Here is an 18321-nt window from a genome sequence, read left to right as displayed (position 1 = left end):
TATATTTAGCATCCGTTGCTTCTGTGAAGTATTACATCGGAACCAGATAATTCCACGATTCATTGCTGGACTTCCAGGGTTAGTCACAGACTCGCATTTTTAATGTATAAATATGTATAAGCCTATAAGTTGATGGCTCACTGGACTATCGTGGGCTAAATGTTATCATTGCAGAGATGTCTCAGCTCATCGCTCATGTCTGTCTGTGTAGCTGCTCCCGGTGAGCCAATCGCATTAATACTAGTAAATCCATCACACGTAAAGGATCTATGTTGTTCATTGTCTCTCTGACAGCTAGATACACATGCAGCATGAGGCCACGCCTGTGGTGCCAAATTCAAACTGACAGCAGCGCCTTTAACTCTTTCCTCACCACACAAGGATTCCAAGGAACACCAAGTTAAAATGATTTTAAAAAGCACAGCCTACAATGGAGATGATTGCTCTGAAAAGTGCTCCATCAGGAGCCTATAGAAAGGAAGCAGAGCAGTCAGCTGTGGCCACACGGCTCTGATTGGATTCTAATGGGATCATATGATGTAGCATCATCTGAAGCTGGGGAGCTGACACACAATTAGCTTTTTTATTTCCATCCATTTTCTCAGAGTGCCATCTTGCATTTAACTTTTTCCATGTTTTATCTTAGCCATTTTGGGGGGTTTCTTTAAGTCCCTACCAGCGATCGCATGAGCCATGAACTCAACATGGAGGGGTGAGACTTTTGCAGCAGAACTTTCTGGTAATTTCAGCTACATTTGAACTTTTTCTCTTGGTGATAGAGCCTCAACAGAATGATGATATACATTTTTGAGTTCATATTTCCATATTCTTGCATGCACAACTGTCTAAATTTGATAGGTACTTTCTTATAATGGTTATTCCTTAGCCTTTGAAAAGTGTGGTTATTGAGTGATCTAACTCATTATAAAAACTCTCCTATCAAACCAGAGATGGTTTATGTTCTTCTCAGGTCTATTTAGGGCAAAAAGGGGAATCAATAGGACAACTTCACCAAAATCTTGTGAAACGTAGGACTTTGTGAGCTGATGAAAGGGTAAAAGTGCCTCTTTGGAAAATAAGATGTGATTTCAGAGCTCAGAAAACCATAAACAACAGTAGATATTAAAGGATGTAAACAGTGAGCGGGAGGATGGCAGGATTGCAAAATCAGTGTTTACGTCATTTTAATACCGTCTTTCCCACCTTTAAACAAGCTGCATTTGAGTCAACATGTGTTCCCTGTCAAGATAAATGCATTTGAGGGTGTTTATTTCCATGATTGCATGAAACGAACAGTTTGCTTCTTCACAGACGTGTGTGTGTGTGTGTGTGTGGGGTGGGGGGGGGGGGGGGACCTGGAGGCCTCGGGCCTACATGTGATGTCTCGAAAAAGATATTTTTGCAAGAGAAACTAGTAACCAAACAAACACATCCAAACAGACCAACATAGCAGCAGCAGCTATGAGAACAGAACAGATCTGTCCTCGTCTCACCAAATCAAGATGGAGATTGATTAACTGCTGGAGCTTCAGCACTTGTGTCTGGGGGGGGGGGTCACACTCCGTCCGATGAAGATCAGTGAAATTTCTACAACAACTGTGAGTTTGTGACCGAGCCAAACAACCGTGAAAATGTGTGCGGATCTTATTGCAGTGGCTTTAGGAGCACTAATGAGGTATTAAAGCTCTGGTTCATTGAATGGAAGAATTCCTTTGGCTCAGGTGGAAAATGCGAGCAGGATTTACAAAAGACTGTAAACTTGAGGAGTGAGTTAAAGAACTCCACAACGCCGGACAGCGCCTGTGAACGTGTGCGTGCTCACGCTGTCCCTGCAGAGCCTGCTTGGTCAGCCTCCAGTCGGAAGGGCCCTTTTTCGAGCTGGGAGAGGAAAGATTTAGCGGATTAGACGTTTGTTGGTTCGGCGGTTGATTTTTTTTAAGATGCATGGCATTAAGGGCTTATTTGATTCAGCGTGGGGTATATTAATAGGGTCGAACATGTGCTTTTGAGATTACCAACAGATCTCCGATATCTGTTAAATCAAATTAAAGCTGGACGCGGAGCGATTGACCTGATTTTATCTGCAGGGAAATTGTGGCCACAAAAGTAGTTTTGGCCAAGAAGTGTATCAAAGGTGGTTTTTATCGGAACTAAATGTGAAGGGGAATAAATAATGTGCCAGAAAGCTAAATTTGTCAAGGCACATGTGTTCAGTGATTAATTACAGACCATGACACACATACATTGCACTCTCAGACGTTATAGGGACAATATTTAGAGGTCTTCAGTGTGTCATGAGAGGGCGCGGTCTCCCCCAGCCTCTTTATGTCCGTGACTCATCATTTTTCAGCAGGACTCGATCTTCTATAGGTAGAATAGGAAACTACACCGTCCAAAATCTGCATTAATTGTGCTCTCTTGGATGTCGAAACACAACCATTTGTGAGGGAGTATTGTGCCTTTTTGCACAGTCACTGCCTTTGTCCATCCCGGGCCGCCGCGCCCAACCCTTCTGCTGTATGTCGACAGCCCACTCATCACATTCAAATGGACTAGTGGCCACACACACACACACACACACACACACACACACACACACACACACACACACACACACACACACAGCAGGCCCCTCTACGGACACTGTCTCCACAACAAAAGACACTTTGTTTTTACGTGCACTTGTTCCAAAGACCCGTTAGTGTGTTAAATAAACATGTTGTGCTCTTCTTCTGCATTTTAATTCAGACTTAAACTATTAGAAGTTAAAACCCACTGACATCTGTGTTCATTAGCCCTCTAATCATCTGTGACCTTGAATACACAGACTATTATTATTATTATTAATATTATTATCATCCGTGTTGTTGTTGTACATGTATGCATCAACGCTCATGGAGGACATTTTTTAAATGAACAAAACACTATTTGTTAGCTATCAAAGATCAGCCCGTAACAGTTATTCCCAAGCCTTCGTGCATGAACGGAGACCATTAAAGTGTGTGACAGTGTGTTCACACTGACCCGCAGCAGGAGCAGCTCTCCGCTCCCTGCAACCACTTACACTTTCACTTTAAGCGCCGTTTCCTCCCAACAGTTATATCTGTGTAGAAATGCGACCTTGAATACGTGACCATCGCGCTTCTTTGTTTCATTTTGGAATTTGTCTAAAGTATAAACCGTTAAATCGCGTTTCCCTCCACTCATATCGTCAACGCTTTTAATAATTAGCTTTGTGCGTTTACTCCAATCGTACACGATTTTGGATATGCAGTCTTGAAATCGAACACCGCTTCATATGGTTCCTGTATCACATCTGCATCTGCTCAGTTTTTCCGAATGCAGGTTTTTTTCCCGGCGATGGCAGACCCGGCGTGATTCGATCTCCGTTCTGCAGCTTTGTTAAGGTCCACTTCCATGAGATCATCGGGTGTGTGTGTCCCACCCTGACTCATTCTCTCTCACTCCGGCTGCACCGCCCCTCTCTTCCAAATGCAGCAGATGCTGGGGAGCAGTTGCCACAGCCGCTGGGAGCAGCTTCCCTTTTCCATTCTCTCAGAGGTGATCAGGCGAATGAGCAACTGGCTTTGTGTTGAATCTCAAGCTCCTGTTATAATCATCACATTTGCTTGATTAACATTTGGCTTTTTCCACTAAAAAGGCCTCATAAAACAGTGCAAAGACAAAGTCAGCACATAGAGGTGAACTCCCTAATGCCCAGTTCAGCAACAGACCTCCCCTCGTGCCATTATTATGTGAACAAAATGGTGAAACAAGGTGACATTTGTGTTTTTCCTTTCTGACATGTCGGAGTATTTCCAAAATATGGAGGATTACTGGACACTAGTCTTCGTAAGGATAATCTGAGTGAGAGGAAAACAGATTTCTTCACCCACAAACACACTCTTGTAATCACAGCTGTTAGACATTAAGCATATAGGGGAGTGTGAACAACTACGTGTGTGTGTGTGTGTGTGTGGGTGGTGGTGGGGGGGGGTTGTCTTAGCTGACAGGTTTTTGTGGTAACATCTCGTCTCTAAGAGCAGGTCTTCCTTGATGACACATTAAAAACCTGACCGGGTCAGCTGATCTCAGAGCCAGCTCCCCCGTCACATGACGGCTCTTCCATACATCCGGCCGGCAGACTTGACGCATGCTCCCATATCTGTGTTGTCATTCCCATCTCCTCCATTTTGCCCTTGTGGTATCTCAGCTGTTGCTGGCCTCACTTAACCCCCGTATGGAGACTCATGGAAGAACAGCGGCGTCCTGGAAAAGCCACATCCCTCCAATCACAATGCAGCTCTTCATTATAGTTGTATTTGTGAATTACAACTCTTGCAGTCTAGACAGTCGTGACTAGCCTAAGTATCAGGCCAGCAGTCACAGTTTCGTGATTTATTCTTTTGCTCGTCTTTCCTTTGAGGGGAAAACAAACTGTAACTGGAATGGCAGCTTGTTTCAGTTGCAGCTACATAGTTGTGAAGCTGCCCTGCCCCTTTCAGATGACTGACTGCTGCCTTCTCACTGACAAAGCATCATAAAAATGCATTTCTGCTCCTCATTATTACACTTACGTGTCTGTGTTTACCATCTGTTTGGATGGCATGTTGAGGAGAAGGCTGTTATAATGCAGCATTGGAGGGTAGCCATTTTCTGCTGACTCATAATGGACAGCATCAATTTAACCCCTTCAAAGCATCCGCTGCCTCCAACGTGATCATTATTTTTTAGATTGTGAGTATTTAGCCACACGATTACAAATTTAGCCGTCACAGATTTGTCCCTATTTTTATGTGACCAGGATCTATTTAAACAGGCGGACTGATACTGTTGGATTATTATGGTTATTATAGAGCTTTGTACATTATAATTACTAATAAATGTTGTGTCTCAAACGTATCTCAATAAAAACCTTGTTCTTTTCTTCATGGAGATATCGAGTATTACAATACGCATGTACTAGCATTTAGCTGAAATTAGGGTCGGAATTTATTAAATAAGATTACAGCTCACAGTAACTTGTGGTGGTAAAAATAAAGTTCATAGGAAAATCTTTTAGATATAGTTTTTCCTTTCGCGAATGCTTTTTTTACGCTTGTCTGAATGTGACGTGATGAGTCCTTGTTCATAATTCATCACCTGTCTTCCCTTCCCTTGTAGTCCACTCTGAGCAAAGCCAACCCCGGCCTACCTTTGTTTATGAAAGGTAGCCAGGAGCCACAGGATTATAGCTGCTGGATAGTTTTTGCCTCTGCTCAGAATGTGAGGATATTTTAGGCGCCCTGAAGTAATGAGACGCTGGCGGTGTCACCGGCACCCTGAGCTGCACATTCTCGAGAAAATAAGTGTTTATTTGTTGTTTCAAAAAGCCCCTTCTCACTTGTCGTAAAAATCGCTTTGTGAATCTATTCGAGCCACGTTTTTCGTTCACGGGAGGTCAAAAATAAAAGGGCTCTGACTGAAGCGCAGGTTTTGTGTCCTGAGGTTTCAGGGCCAGCATGGCGGAGCTGAGGCTATTTTTAGCCACGCACATGTGCTCTGCTGAGGTCTGAATGTTTCAGAGGCTCTGACTGGCTGTTTTAATGCTATAGACAGACTGTGAGGGTCATTTCCCATGAACAGTGCTGCACAATCATGGTTACATGGTTGTGACGCTATATAGCGTCAACCTGAGCAGTGGTATGAGATAGTAATACACACTTTGGGTCCTCTATAAAACACACCTGCAGGAGCATTTCCTCTATTTAAGCTTATGCTGTTAGCAGAAATGGTGAAGCTCATCTTTATAGATGGGACTTACATTTTTTACTCTCACAGCATCCTCCAGAGGGCGCTATATTATCACACACACCTTCATTTTCTGAGGCTCACTTCACATTCTGAGTGCTTTTTCTTTTTTGAATGATTGTATTTGATGCTCTATAACAGGTAAACATACCAGAGTCCAGCAGATGTTTCTGCCATCATAAACTCTGTAATATGTGAAGCACAGGAGTCATATTTCTGACTAACCCTTCACTCTAGCCAGAGAGGGATTCCTGGAATACTCTCAGAGATAATCTATATTAATGAGTTTCTCTAGGGAGGTTTATAAATTATGCTTTGAGGAGCTGGGATATGAGCTCTAGCCATCACGCTGGGGTCCTGCTGCAGATTGCAGTGCGGAGTCATCGACAATGACACAGCAGCACCGTGGCTGCAGAAGCATGATGATAATGCTTCTCTTTTTTTTTTTCCCCTTTATGATCTTCCACAGCTGCATGACTACTGTCATCTGCTTAGGTGAAAATGAACATTATGCATGTTAGTGGCAAGATTTGCACGTGCATTAAGAGCCGTTTATTGCACTTTAATGCAAATGCAATGTTGAGTTTAATAAGAAAACAAATATAAAATGCCAAGCTGTTGGCTTTCTGCAAATCCCTGCATCATTTCAGGTCCAGGCACTGGAACACGTGCAGGTTGTTTGAAAAAGCTAAATGACACATGCTGTCAACGGAAATGACGGTACGGTGCTTTTCATTTAAAGGGCTAATGTTGGAATTGGAGAAACAGAAACAGAAACAAGCTTTTATTTTGTGAGAAACACAGATTTGTGAGTGCTGCTGCGAGTGGAAAAAAACGGCAATCCCCAAGAATAGCCACAGAAAACCTGACTGGGCTCGTTCTAAATGAAAAAGGGAGTCGCTGCTACCCTACAGGCTAGTCAGCCAGCCAGGCAAGCAGGCAAATCGTAGTGCGTGCTGATTTTCCTTCCGTCTTCGTCTCTCATGGCATCTGCCTGCCTCAACCTTGGCTCGCCACGGCAGGAGCCAGGACCCAGGATGACTTCTCCTTTTAGGAGTGAGATGGAGCACAGAGCTCACCTGGTATCTCTGATGTGCTGCATGGGTCAGTGTTGTTGTTTCTTTCGCGCACTCGCTTCATCAGTGCTCGCTCGTTATTGCAGGATATCCTTGCGCAAGAGCCGTGTTGTAATCCTGACCCTTCAGGGGTGGAGGAGGTCTGTGACGTTACCTCTGTGGCAGAGCTCAGGAAAAAAACGCTTCCCGAGTAATGTTGGGAGTAAATGTGACCTTATCGACTGCTAATGCTATTGATCGAGAGCGATGTGGTGCTCCGAGTGGAGGATCCGGGGAGTCGTGTGTCACAGATGGAGACGCGTGGAAGCTTTGGGACAGTATGAGTCACGGCTGTGGTGGCGGGCCTGGATCCTACTGTGGTCCCACAGGAGATGGGGCACACTCGGAGTCAGAGACAGGCAGAAACAAGCAAAATCTGATAATGCAAGCACTTTAGTCTTTATGCTACACACTTTGGAATGTTTGTTGCAATTTTCTATTCATTTGCACTCGTGCTTTTTATGCGCTTGCATCACTGCCGAGAAGCACTCACGCTTTGCTATGGTAACAGGAAAAACACAATGTTGTCCAGGACGGAGAGAGTGATGTCATTTTGGTCTCCAGTGAATGATTTCCTTATTTTCAGCTCAGCTTTTGTATGGCCTTACTTTTCCATATGACTTTAGCAGGAAAATTATAGAGTGAAGATGAATGTTGGTCATGCTTCAAAACCCTCAGCTAAATGTGAAAAGGTATTTTCTTGATTTTTTATTTCTTTTCTTTTTTTACAGATGAAAGAGACAGAGTGCAGAAGAAAACTTTTACAAAATGGATAAATCAGCATCTGATGAAGGTGAGAACTTGTGCACTGTTGCATTGCTTTTCCCTCTAAAGGGTCCAGTGTTTGATCAGAAATATGGTATAATTTACAAATGTCTTTGAAAACACATCTATACACATCTATATGCGTCTGTGTATGTATATATATACAATAGAGAGCAGCTATTTAATCATTGATCCATTTTCTTCCTGCTTAATGGTTTCAAATCTCCTTTAAATCTCAAAACTAAGAGATCAAACCTAATTATAGGGGGGAAAATGTAGGCACATTTTCATTATGATAAAACCATGTTAGCTCTCAATGTTAGCTGCTAGCATGCTAATATTCCTCCCCTGATATGATTAAAAGTCTGTAGCAAAGACACAAGGTTGCACAACTGCACCAACTGGTTGCTCCTGCTGAATCAGGACTTGGAATCACAGTCTTCATTGTTTTGCCACACTCTGGAATTTAATAACACCTCAGCCATTAGACATGTGTGGTCATGTCACACACGGGTAACCAGAAAGCAGAGATGCTGAGTAATAACAGAAAGCCTGCTTTGCTGACCCAATAACACAAGGGTGCAGGTCTATTTTGGCCTCACAGCTGTGGCTGCTATCGTGGGATTACAGCGCTGAAAGCCCTGTGTGAAAGCAGGTCAACGGGCAACAGCGTGATTTCAGAGGTGCGGAATTTAGGACAGGAAGGAGAGATGGGCCTGCGTGAAGGAGAAAGGCAGGAGTGGTGAAGTGCTAAGGTAATGAGCACAATGGCCGTACAGCTGAGGTTGGTGAGGAGGTGGAACCAGATGTAGAAAAGGCCTTTCACCCCCAAGAAATGCACCAACAATACAAAAAAAGTGAAATATGAAGGTGGAACTGGTCACATTATCTCCAATAAGAATAGAGACACAGTGAAAAGTCGCCCATTGTGCGTTTTGACTCGCTTCTGCAGGTACGGAAGCACATAAACGACCTGTACGAAGACTTGCGAGATGGACATAACCTGATCTCACTGCTGGAGGTTTTGTCTGGAGACACACTGGTGAGTTCCAGCTTTCTTTGTGGCAGTTTTTGTGGGATAAAATGACTCCAAGTCATGATTCGAATCATCCTGACGGTCAGGTTATCAAAACGGGGGTTATGGAGCAGAAAGGAACAAATCCCAGGATTCCCCAATCCTGGGATTTGTTGTTTCGCAATCACACACATTGATTCCAAAAAGCTGTTTCTAGACAATTGTAGAAAAAGAGAATTACTATACATGTATTTACGCCACTAAATCAAACTAAAGAATTAAACTGCCAGGTAAGCACAGGAAAAACACTAACATATTTAATCTATAAGCGTTTTCAAAAAGCAGATTTACTCCGGAAATTCATTTTGTTTTTGCTAAATAATAAATCGGAGGACATGAGTCGTAGAAAAGGCTGCTGTGTTACCCAACAGGCTGTTAACATGTCTGGTTTTATGCCTCAGCCATTGATCCATAATACGCTGCGATGTCTCCGCCACTAACTTCCATCCTCTCAGCGGCCACCTATGTTCTGTTTAAATCATGTTTCCCCTCGAATTGACCTCCCTCTTCTGTCCTTCTGATCCTTGTTTTCTCTCTCCCCATTGTCTGACGTTCTTTAATCCGGCCGCCATGTGTCCGTGTCTGCCTCTCTCCCCCATGTGTTGCCCCGTTTTTTTTTGTTTTTTTTCGGTGATAAGCCGAGGGAGCGTGATTTTCTGAAGACATTGCGGTTGGTGAGTGGGACAGAAGCATGCGCGGTTGAGCAGCATGGAGAGACGGTGGATGATGATAAGGGGGTATGTGTGGCCAACCCCCCCCGCCCTTCCACCCCTGTTTAACAGACTAACTCACAGCCTTAATGTGGCCAGTTAACATTAGTGTAGGGGTTCGCCTTAGTCTTGATTAGCAGCTCTATTTGCCCTCAATCAAGTAGTTTCCCTTTGTCCACTTCTGCTAATTTTGTGATTTTGTGTCTGTCATTGTCTTAGCGTACTGATGAGAAAATAATCCTCATATGCTAATACATATGCACACCAATGTCTAAAGGCTTCCATCTTCTTGCATTTATTCACAAGCAATTTCAAAACGTGGGTCTTCCGCGACCTTTGACCTTTGAGCCACGCGATCAAACTGCGCCGCCGCATTGGTGTGACTCAGACTTTCGCCATCTGCTTCATTAAGGTTCTTCGGCCACTTTGAAACCCCAGCACGGGTCCAGAAGCGGCTGAAAGCTGTTTGCGGACGAGTCTTTTAAAGGCCGATGCTTCGCGGCTGAGATGTGCAGAGGAAATGCGGCCGAACGCACGCTCGCGTGTTTCTGCTGACGCCGTGCACGGGCTTTGAGAAGCATTTTCCATTTCATTACGTCCCCGCCGTGGCTCCTGACCGACCATGTGCGCTTGCCACGACAGGTTGAATACTTGCTTGACATACGCCGCGAGGGCGTTGCTAACGTTGCCTTTAGTGTCCACAGCACGTGGATCGTATCGTAAGTGTGTTTTGAGTGTGTTTTTACGCAGCGAGGACACCGAGTGAGATGCAAACGCTGGAGGACGTTCTGCATTTTTTTATTTCTCGTTCTTTCACCTAATCAGATTAATGGGTAAAATCAGAGGCATGTCCTGCGTCTTCCACGCTACTAACTGCATATTCCACTCATGTTCGATGAGTGACTCAAACTTGAGCGCTACGTATGTTCCCCCGTCCCCTCTTTGTGTCCCCAGCCTCGGGAGAGAGGGAGGATGCGCTTCCACAGACTCCAGAATGTACAGATCGCACTGGATTATTTAAAGAGGCGGCAGGTAAGGAACCGACTAATCTCAGCGCATCAATTTACAGTGTTCATAACTAGTTAAGATTATTTTAACACTTGCAGACATCAGCTTGTGTTGTGTTGCACCTTAAAAGGATTTAGAAGGAAGTCTGTAGTCGGACTGCGGCAGTGTTTTCTGACATTTGTTCTGCATTTGCAAGAAATGTGAGTGTTGACTGCCAATGAAAAACAGTCACGCTGTGATGAAAAACACAGCTGCGCTGTGTCCAGATGTGACGTCATCCTGGAGACAAAGAGTTCCAGGAGTCTCACAAATGAGTGCTATTGTTTTAGGCAACGTATGAGACACTTTCCTGCTTTGATTAAAAAAATAGATAAAACCTTTAGATCCGAGATAAACTCTGGTGTTTTCACTCTGATAAACTGTTTTGCTGGTTGATATCATCCTGGATGATATATAAATGTTGCCCAAAGCGGCGCTGCCTGTATTGATGATGGCTACTGCCACCTTGTGGTGATACAGGCGAATCAAAAACAGATCAAATCATGCTCCATATTTTAGATGTAATTGATGTCCTAAATAGAAATAGCCATGGGTGCATCACTTCAAAATGGCATCTTTAAGCAGCAGCTCAATCGTGCACTTTCTCTCCGCAGGTCAAGCTTGTAAATATCAGGAATGATGACATCACAGACGGCAACCCAAAACTAACCCTGGGATTGATCTGGACAATCATTTTGCACTTTCAGGTCAGTGTTTTCATGACATGCTTGTGCCCGGCGTCTTGTTTGTGAGTTCCGCTGACATTTACAATAAAAATGGAGGGTTATGATAAAATAATTTCTCATATTAGTCAATCAATTTAAAATAAGGCTGTGATGGTTAGAGACTGTTGTCACGCTTCTGGTCTTGAGTCTAAAGGACCTTTGACCTCCTAGCTCCTTTCGCTGCTGACATCCTGCTCTGGTGCTTTGGAACTTTCATGTAAAAATCATCTGTGCTGTCAGCAGTCGTGTCACTGCAGTAGAACATGTCCCACTTTTTGGCACGCGCACTGTTGTGTGTTTTGAGTTGCCATGTATCGCAGCTCCATAACGACAGCCGTCTCTCAGGTGTTTCCGAGCTTGTTGGTCTTGTTTGTTTTGCCCTGGCTACGTGTCACTGTCACCACCTGATGCCTGTCGACGTAGCCGCCCATCCACTGTTCCACCTGTCGTCACAGTTTAGCTTCAGAAATGTCCCTCTAACATAACATTTGTGTGAAACCCGCCTTTGGGAGTTTGACCCCTAGGTGGCCACATGGCCACTTGAGTAACCGGTCTTGTGCAGTTTGACCTGCGCTGGCTGTCAGGTGACTTTGACCTTCAGCGAAATCTTTGATGTTGTGATCTCATGGCTGTTATTTTTAGATTAACCTGCACTGGTGTTACCGTAACTTTTACATATGCTGAATCATTTACAACAAGTTGGGGTGGATAAATGCGGATTTGTAGCTGTTCTTTGATGTGGAAGGCAGGGGCATGTGTGTGCGTTTGCCAGGTGGCAAACAGGCCAGACTGCAGTCTTTCCCAGCTGAGAGCTATGAGCACGTGGGTTGTGTTCGAGTGTGCATTTATGGTGTTTGCGCCGGATTAGCGAACCAAGAGAAATGTATCAAAGGTCAGAGAGGATTCCTGTGTCAGTGGAGAGACCCAAGAGGGAGCATGTGAGCAAGGGAGCAGAGCTGTGAGAGGGAGAGAGGGAGAGGGCGACCAGTTCCCAGCTTAGAAGAAGTGAAAGGAAAAGTCAACTGAGTGGAGGTTGTTCTCCGGCTGCCGGGTTTTCTGCCGCTACTCATTGTTGTCTGGTTACACAGTCTGAAGATGGCGTATTGTCGGATTGGTAGTGGATCCTCAGACTAAGAGGAGCTCCCAGGATATTTTGCCTGAGAATTGGAGGTCACTCGCTGTTTCATGGGAAAGGGACACTTCAGCTGACTGCCATGGGAAACGTCTGTGGCTGCGTCCGAGGTCCAAAAGAGGAGTGTTATGTTGACCCAAAGAAAGCGCCGCTGAGGCCAGAGTCAAAGGAGCTCAAAGGACGTCGCTATTTTCAGAGGAAAAATCAGAGGAAATCAGACATTCGGCCTGTTGAACCCCCCGATCGTCCTGGATGTGAGGCTGTCACGAGTGAGGTCGTCGGCGTTAGCCGAGAGCCTCATAATGACCCAGGAGGAAACGTGGAGGAGTCCCAAACAGGAATGGAAGGAGAGACACATTTATCAAGCAAGGAAAGCCTCAGTGGGGGCATCTGTGTTGGAGAGGAGCCGGTTTCAATCTTCAGAGATTCCTGTCATCAACCCCACAAGAAGTTAACACCCAGGATTTCCTCAGACAGCAAATGGAGCAGCTCGGCTGTGGACAGAAGGCTCCATGACATTAGCACAGCATCCAGAGTTGCACCAGCCAGGGAGGGAGTGTTGGTGAAAAGGCTGATGGTCCCTCAGCTGAGAAGGGCTGTTAGCTTTGGGGCAGCGGAGCGCACGCTGCCGACGCTGAGGGTCGGTGACGCATCCAGGAACGAGGAAACGTTTGCTGAGTTTATGTGTGGCTCTGAAGCAAACGGGAGAAGGGGACGGAGGGCCTCCTCCTTCTCTGGTTACATACACTACCCAGTTTCTGCCAAATGTGTTTCTGCTGATCACAAGGTAAACCTATAAACGGTTTTTTATAGCACGAGGGTGTCATTCACCATAGACGAGGGGTTCGGCAGCTAAATGGCAGAGCTGTTGGTTCTCGGCCACAATCACATGCTAAATGACTGGCAAAGGGCTGCCAAATAATTAAGTTGAATTAATTGTCTTATTACGTGATTGTATAACCTGACAGCAGGGTTCATTGTTTGTAGCCTGTTATGTCATCATGGTTTTTGGGGGCTCTGCAGACTTTTGTTATTTGACAATATATCCAAGGAACAGCAGAAATAAAATGAAACATGGCACGAAATCTACTTCTATTTGAAACCTTTACAATGTAAAATGACAGTTGACGCCTGGAGGAAGTGATTTTTGAATGTCAAAGTGAGAGCTGTGGGAGCAGAAATACAGGCAAAACCCACAGGCGTCGGCCCGTTGACACAGTGTTTGTGTTTTCAGCACAGCAGCATGTGTCAGGCGGCTCGGAGCAGATCGCGCCAGACAGGATCTTCCTACTCAAATATGTGTCTGCTCATTTTTCACACTGCCTGCTTTCACACGCTGCCTCTGTTGGAGTGAAATCCCGTCACCTCTGTTGCGACATCCGGCCGTTGTGTGCGATCATGGTTGCTTTAGTCCAGCCGCAGAGTTTACATGTTGATACTCGTCTCAGGAACGACCTTCCCCCCCAGAATCAGGTCTTATTCAGTGTTCGGCTGAGGCCTGTTAAAGGAACACTCAAGTAGCCAGTAAAATTTTAACTTTTATGTTAATGAGGTACTACTACATTCTGAAGAATCTGTCCTTAAAAGACAAAGGTGTCCGTTAAACAGCATTTTACTGACTGACTGTTATAGCTTTACAGTGTGCTGGAGGATTTTTCTGGATTTATGTGGCGCTGACTCTGTCTGAGCTTCAGTTTTTGTCCTGACAAAAGCTTGTAAATTCTTCACCGTTCAATGAGGTGGTAATTGATGGCTGATCCGTCAGTCTCGTTAAATTTACTGTGTTTCTTAGTTCTTTTGGACTGTTTAACCATTGCTTTGGTTCATGTGTTAGGAGATGTGCTAGAAATTACTTTGGAGTTCCATTTCAGAGCTACTATCTCTTTTACCCTAAGTATGAGCATGCAGGGTTAGGGTTAGGGTAGGGGTTAGGGTTAGGGTTAGGGTTAGGGTTGGGGTTAGGTTAGGGTTAGGGTTAGGGTAGGGGTTAGGGTTAGGGTGCACATGCACTTCGAAGATAATGTTAACAAGGCCACCAATACTGAAGATATCCATCTATTGCGTCCCGTGTGGACATTTTCCACAGATCTCGGAGATCCATGTAACAGGAGAGTCCGAGGACATGACAGCCAAGGAGAGGCTGCTGCTGTGGTCCAAGCAGTTATCTGATGGCTACGTGGGCGTACGATGTGAAAATTTCACCACCTCCTGGAGAGACGGGAGGTTATTTAATGCCATCATTCATAAATACAGGTAACAACCAAGACAGAGCAAACCGCACGGCTCATTTGAATTGTTCGATCTCTCTTTAATCCTGGTGCTTGCTTGTTCTCTCTCTGGCAGGCCTGACATGGTTGACATGACTCGCGTGTCTGCACAAACCAACCGATCCAATCTGGAGCACGCGTTCTGTGCAGCCGAGCAGTTGGGAGTGCCCCGACTCCTGGACCCAGAGGGCGAGTCTGCTTTGGTTTTGGTTTATCCCGGTTCATTAGAATTTATCCAGGTTTAATGATTCCCCTCGTTTTGCCCTCTGCTTTCCTCCACAGATGTCGACGTCCAGTCTCCAGATGAAAAGTCAGTCATCACGTATGTTTCAACGCTGTATGATGCCTTTCCAAAGGTCCCTGATGGCGCTGATGGAATCAGTCCTAATGTGAGTGACACCATTCACCTTTGAGTCCGTTTGGAGTCTGCCTGCATCTCGGCTGAAATCTTTTTTCCACCTCCACAGGACATCGACATCAAATGGGTGGAGTACCAGAACATGATCAAATACCTCAGCCAGTGGATCAAACATAATGTGGCCATAATGTCAGACAGATCATTCCCCAACAACCCTGTTGAACTGAAGGTATTACCCATTTGACTTGTGTTATTGGGTTTTATTGCACCATATTTTTTGAGTTCTAATTCCTCTTGTTCTGCAGGCACTTTATTCCCAGTATCTGCAGTTTAAAGAACATGACATCCCACTGAAGGAGAACGAGAAGACCAAAATCCAAAACCTCTACAAAATGCTTGAGGTACACACATAGTTAGGCGGCTGTGTTTGCTATCTTACACGGCGTGGATATTGTGCTGATTGTGCTGTTTTCAACAGATATGGATCGAGTTTGGCCGCATTCAGTTGCCCCCAGGACATCACCCCAATGATATAGAGAAGGAGTGGGGTAAATTAATCGTTGCTATGCTTGAAAGAGAGAGGAGTCTGAGGCCTGAGGTGGAGAGGTGTGTAAGACAATTGATACTGTCCAGTCTTTATCGCCTCTGTTTTAAATAAGCAATAACAGGATGATTTGGAGACATAATAATAGTAGTTAACAGTTAAATAGTAATTAACACATTTATTTCTGCACTCCAAAATATTTTAGGTAAATTACCTGTGTCCTATTTATATGAAATGCTCTCAATAATGGAGCAAACGTGACTCAGCGTAGCTTTCTAAAGCTAGCCAAAGGCTAATATCACCAGGCTCTTCCCGCAAACACACAGGATGTCTGAATTAAAAGGCTCACTTTTCGATTTCTTGAGCCACTTAAAAGGATGTTATCAACGTCTGTTGTTCACACAACCCCTGCTTTTAAGGTTGCAAAGAGGCCGTCACTGTCTTTATAAAACTCTGCTGCCCTGATTTGCGTTTTCATTTTTGCTCTGTAAAGATTAAAGAAGGCCTCTGATTTCACCCCCCCCCCCCCAGCCTGGCTGTGCAGCTATAAATACTGTATAAAGAGGTTTAAGACAGCAACGCTGTCTTTATCATTTCTCTCACCATCACAGTGTTTCAGTGACATTCACGACGGTTGTGAACCGTTTTCATTCCTTTCCCCCCCGTAGACTCGAGACTTTGCAGCAGATTGCAAACAGGGTCCAGCGAGATTGCGTCAATGGTGAAGACAAACTAGCCCTGGCACAAACCGCCCTGCAGTCTGTGAGTAATCTCTGTTTGAGAGAAAATCATGTTTCTACACATTGTGAAATGTTTGAGTATTTTTTTTTAAGGATGCGAAACGCCTTGAGTCTGGGATCCAGTTCATCAACGAGGCTGAGACCGCTGGCTACCTTTTGGAGTGTGAGAACATCCTCAGACAACAAGTGGTGGACATCCAGGTTCTACTGGATGGAAAGTTTCCCTTTGCAGATCAACTTGTCCAAAGGTAAAAACAACATTACCTTGAGAATGCAGCCGTCACTCAGCGTGAGACCTCACGTCCTTTGTCCCTTTCCTCATGGCAGGGTATCAAAACTGCGCGATGACCTGTTGGCTCTGAGAGCGGACTGCTCCTCTTTGTACAGCAAAGGCCGCACCCTGACAACAGAGCAAACCAAAATGATGATTTCAGGCATCACACAAAGCCTGAACTCTACGTTCCCGCAGAACACAAGCCTGACACCAGTCCTCACACCTGCACTCACCCCCGGGGGGTTAGGAGCCCCCGGGTCAGCGTTCACCTCCAGCCTTACGTCGTGCCTCACCCCGTCTTTGAGTCCCTCGATGAACTCCGTTTTGCAGCCCCCCTCAGTCCAGACCTTCATGGACAGCAGTGGTGGTGTGGACCCCAGCGGCCTCCGGCACCTGAAACACATACAGAGCAGCAAACCCTTGCGGAAATCGTCCGTGGCGGACCCCAGTTTGACAGACGAGGAGGTCAACATGAGATTCATCAAGGGCCTCCAGACCTGGGTGGAGGAAATGCAGGTGAGTTTGATGATGTGTATCAGCTTTAAACTCACTATATGCATGAGTAGCACATTGAAGTGCTTTTTTTTTTTTTTCTCTAAATTTTGAAGTCGCAGCTTGGCCGCTCGGAGTGGGGCAACGATTTGCCAAGCGTGGAGGCGCACATGGACAGCCACAGTGGCGTACATAGAGACATCGAAGAATTCCAAATGAGTCTTAAAGAAGCCAAGCTCAGTGAGGTGAGCGCGTCCTGCTTTTGACCTCCTCTTTAGGCGATTTTGCTGGCAGTGATCTGTGAGTAAGATGTAAGTGTGATCTGTTCCTGAAAAGATGCTTTTCCCTTCAGATTCAGATGAACCCACCTTTAAAGCTGACTTATTCCGAAAAGCTGAAGAAGCTGGAGAAGGAGTATGAGATCCTTTTGGTAAGGGATGCCACCCTTCTCTTTCAGTCTTTTTTAGAAAATATGTTTCTCTAGTCTGACCTTTGTGGATCCTGTTCCAGGGCTTTTCCAGAGAGCGGCAGAGCCACCTGGAAAGCCTGCATGACTTCCTTTCACAGGCAACCCAGGAACTCATCTGGCTGAATGAGAAGGAGGAAGAGGAGGTGGCCTTCGACTGGAGTGACCGCAACAGCAGCATCTCCAAAAAGCGAGAATACCACACGGTAAGTCTGGATTTGTTTTACAGAGCGCCATTTAAGCTGAGTTGGGCTTTTCGTCAGAGATGATCTGTCTTTAATCCAGGACCTGATGAGGGAGCTGGATGAAAAGGAGAGCGTGTTTAAGTCTGTGCAGGATAAAGGAGAACACCTTATCTGCAAGAACCACCCAGCCAGGGCCACTATTGAGGTAAGACAATTCTCTGGTCATTGGGAGCGGGTGATTTGATGCTGTGGTCAGATCTTTGCCTCTTCTACGGCGATGAAACAATCCCAACCTTATAAATTCTCATGTTTCTCATCTCTTGCAGGCATACAAGGCAGCCATGCAGACACAGTGGAGCTGGATCCTGCAGCTCTGCTCCTGTGTAGAGAAACATCTGAAGGAGAACGCTGCTTATTTTGAGGTAAGGCGCCATTGTTTCAAGTCACCTCCACAGCTTCTAATATTATTAATATATTAATATATAGTCCACAATCTTCTGTGTAGTTTTTCAGCGAGGCTAAAGAGGCCATCGACTTCCTTAAGAACCTGGAAGGTTCCATTGAACGGAAGTACAGCTGCGACCAGACCAGCAGCCTCCACAGGCTGGAGGATCTGATTCAGGAGTCTATGGTATG

General features: G+C 45.2%; 1 protein-coding gene across 17 annotated transcripts in view; it reads left to right on the top strand.

Annotated features, from left to right (window-relative positions):
- dst (dystonin) overlaps positions 1–18321 on the top strand; it is a 64657-nt gene that overhangs the window by 5860 nt on the left and 40476 nt on the right. For 16 of the 17 annotated variants that reach the window (XM_029834872.1, XM_029834871.1, XM_029834867.1 and 13 more), the window contains 19 exons: positions 7637–7698; positions 8623–8712; positions 10410–10487; positions 11117–11209; positions 14446–14612; positions 14703–14815; positions 14909–15015; positions 15094–15213; positions 15290–15385; positions 15463–15590; positions 16197–16290; positions 16362–16516; positions 16596–17058; positions 17151–17279; positions 17387–17464; positions 17545–17706; positions 17786–17890; positions 18012–18107; positions 18191–18316. In XM_029834872.1, the coding sequence (XP_029690732.1) occupies positions 7637–7698; positions 8623–8712; positions 10410–10487; positions 11117–11209; positions 14446–14612; positions 14703–14815; positions 14909–15015; positions 15094–15213; positions 15290–15385; positions 15463–15590; positions 16197–16290; positions 16362–16516; positions 16596–17058; positions 17151–17279; positions 17387–17464; positions 17545–17706; positions 17786–17890; positions 18012–18107; positions 18191–18316 (2462 nt within the window). Of the gene's footprint in view, positions 1–7636; positions 7699–8622; positions 8713–10409; positions 10488–11116; positions 11210–11763; positions 13147–14445; positions 14613–14702; positions 14816–14908; positions 15016–15093; positions 15214–15289; positions 15386–15462; positions 15591–16196; positions 16291–16361; positions 16517–16595; positions 17059–17150; positions 17280–17386; positions 17465–17544; positions 17707–17785; positions 17891–18011; positions 18108–18190; positions 18317–18321 lie in introns of those variants that run through there. The other variant, XM_029834870.1, reaches the window with a different exon arrangement.

The sequence above is a fragment of the Takifugu rubripes genome, chromosome 4 (assembly GCF_901000725.2).
Source record: "Takifugu rubripes chromosome 4, fTakRub1.2, whole genome shotgun sequence".
In the NCBI taxonomy this organism is placed as follows: domain Eukaryota; kingdom Metazoa; phylum Chordata; class Actinopteri; order Tetraodontiformes; family Tetraodontidae; genus Takifugu; species Takifugu rubripes.
This window is presented reverse-complemented; position numbering and strand designations above follow the sequence as displayed.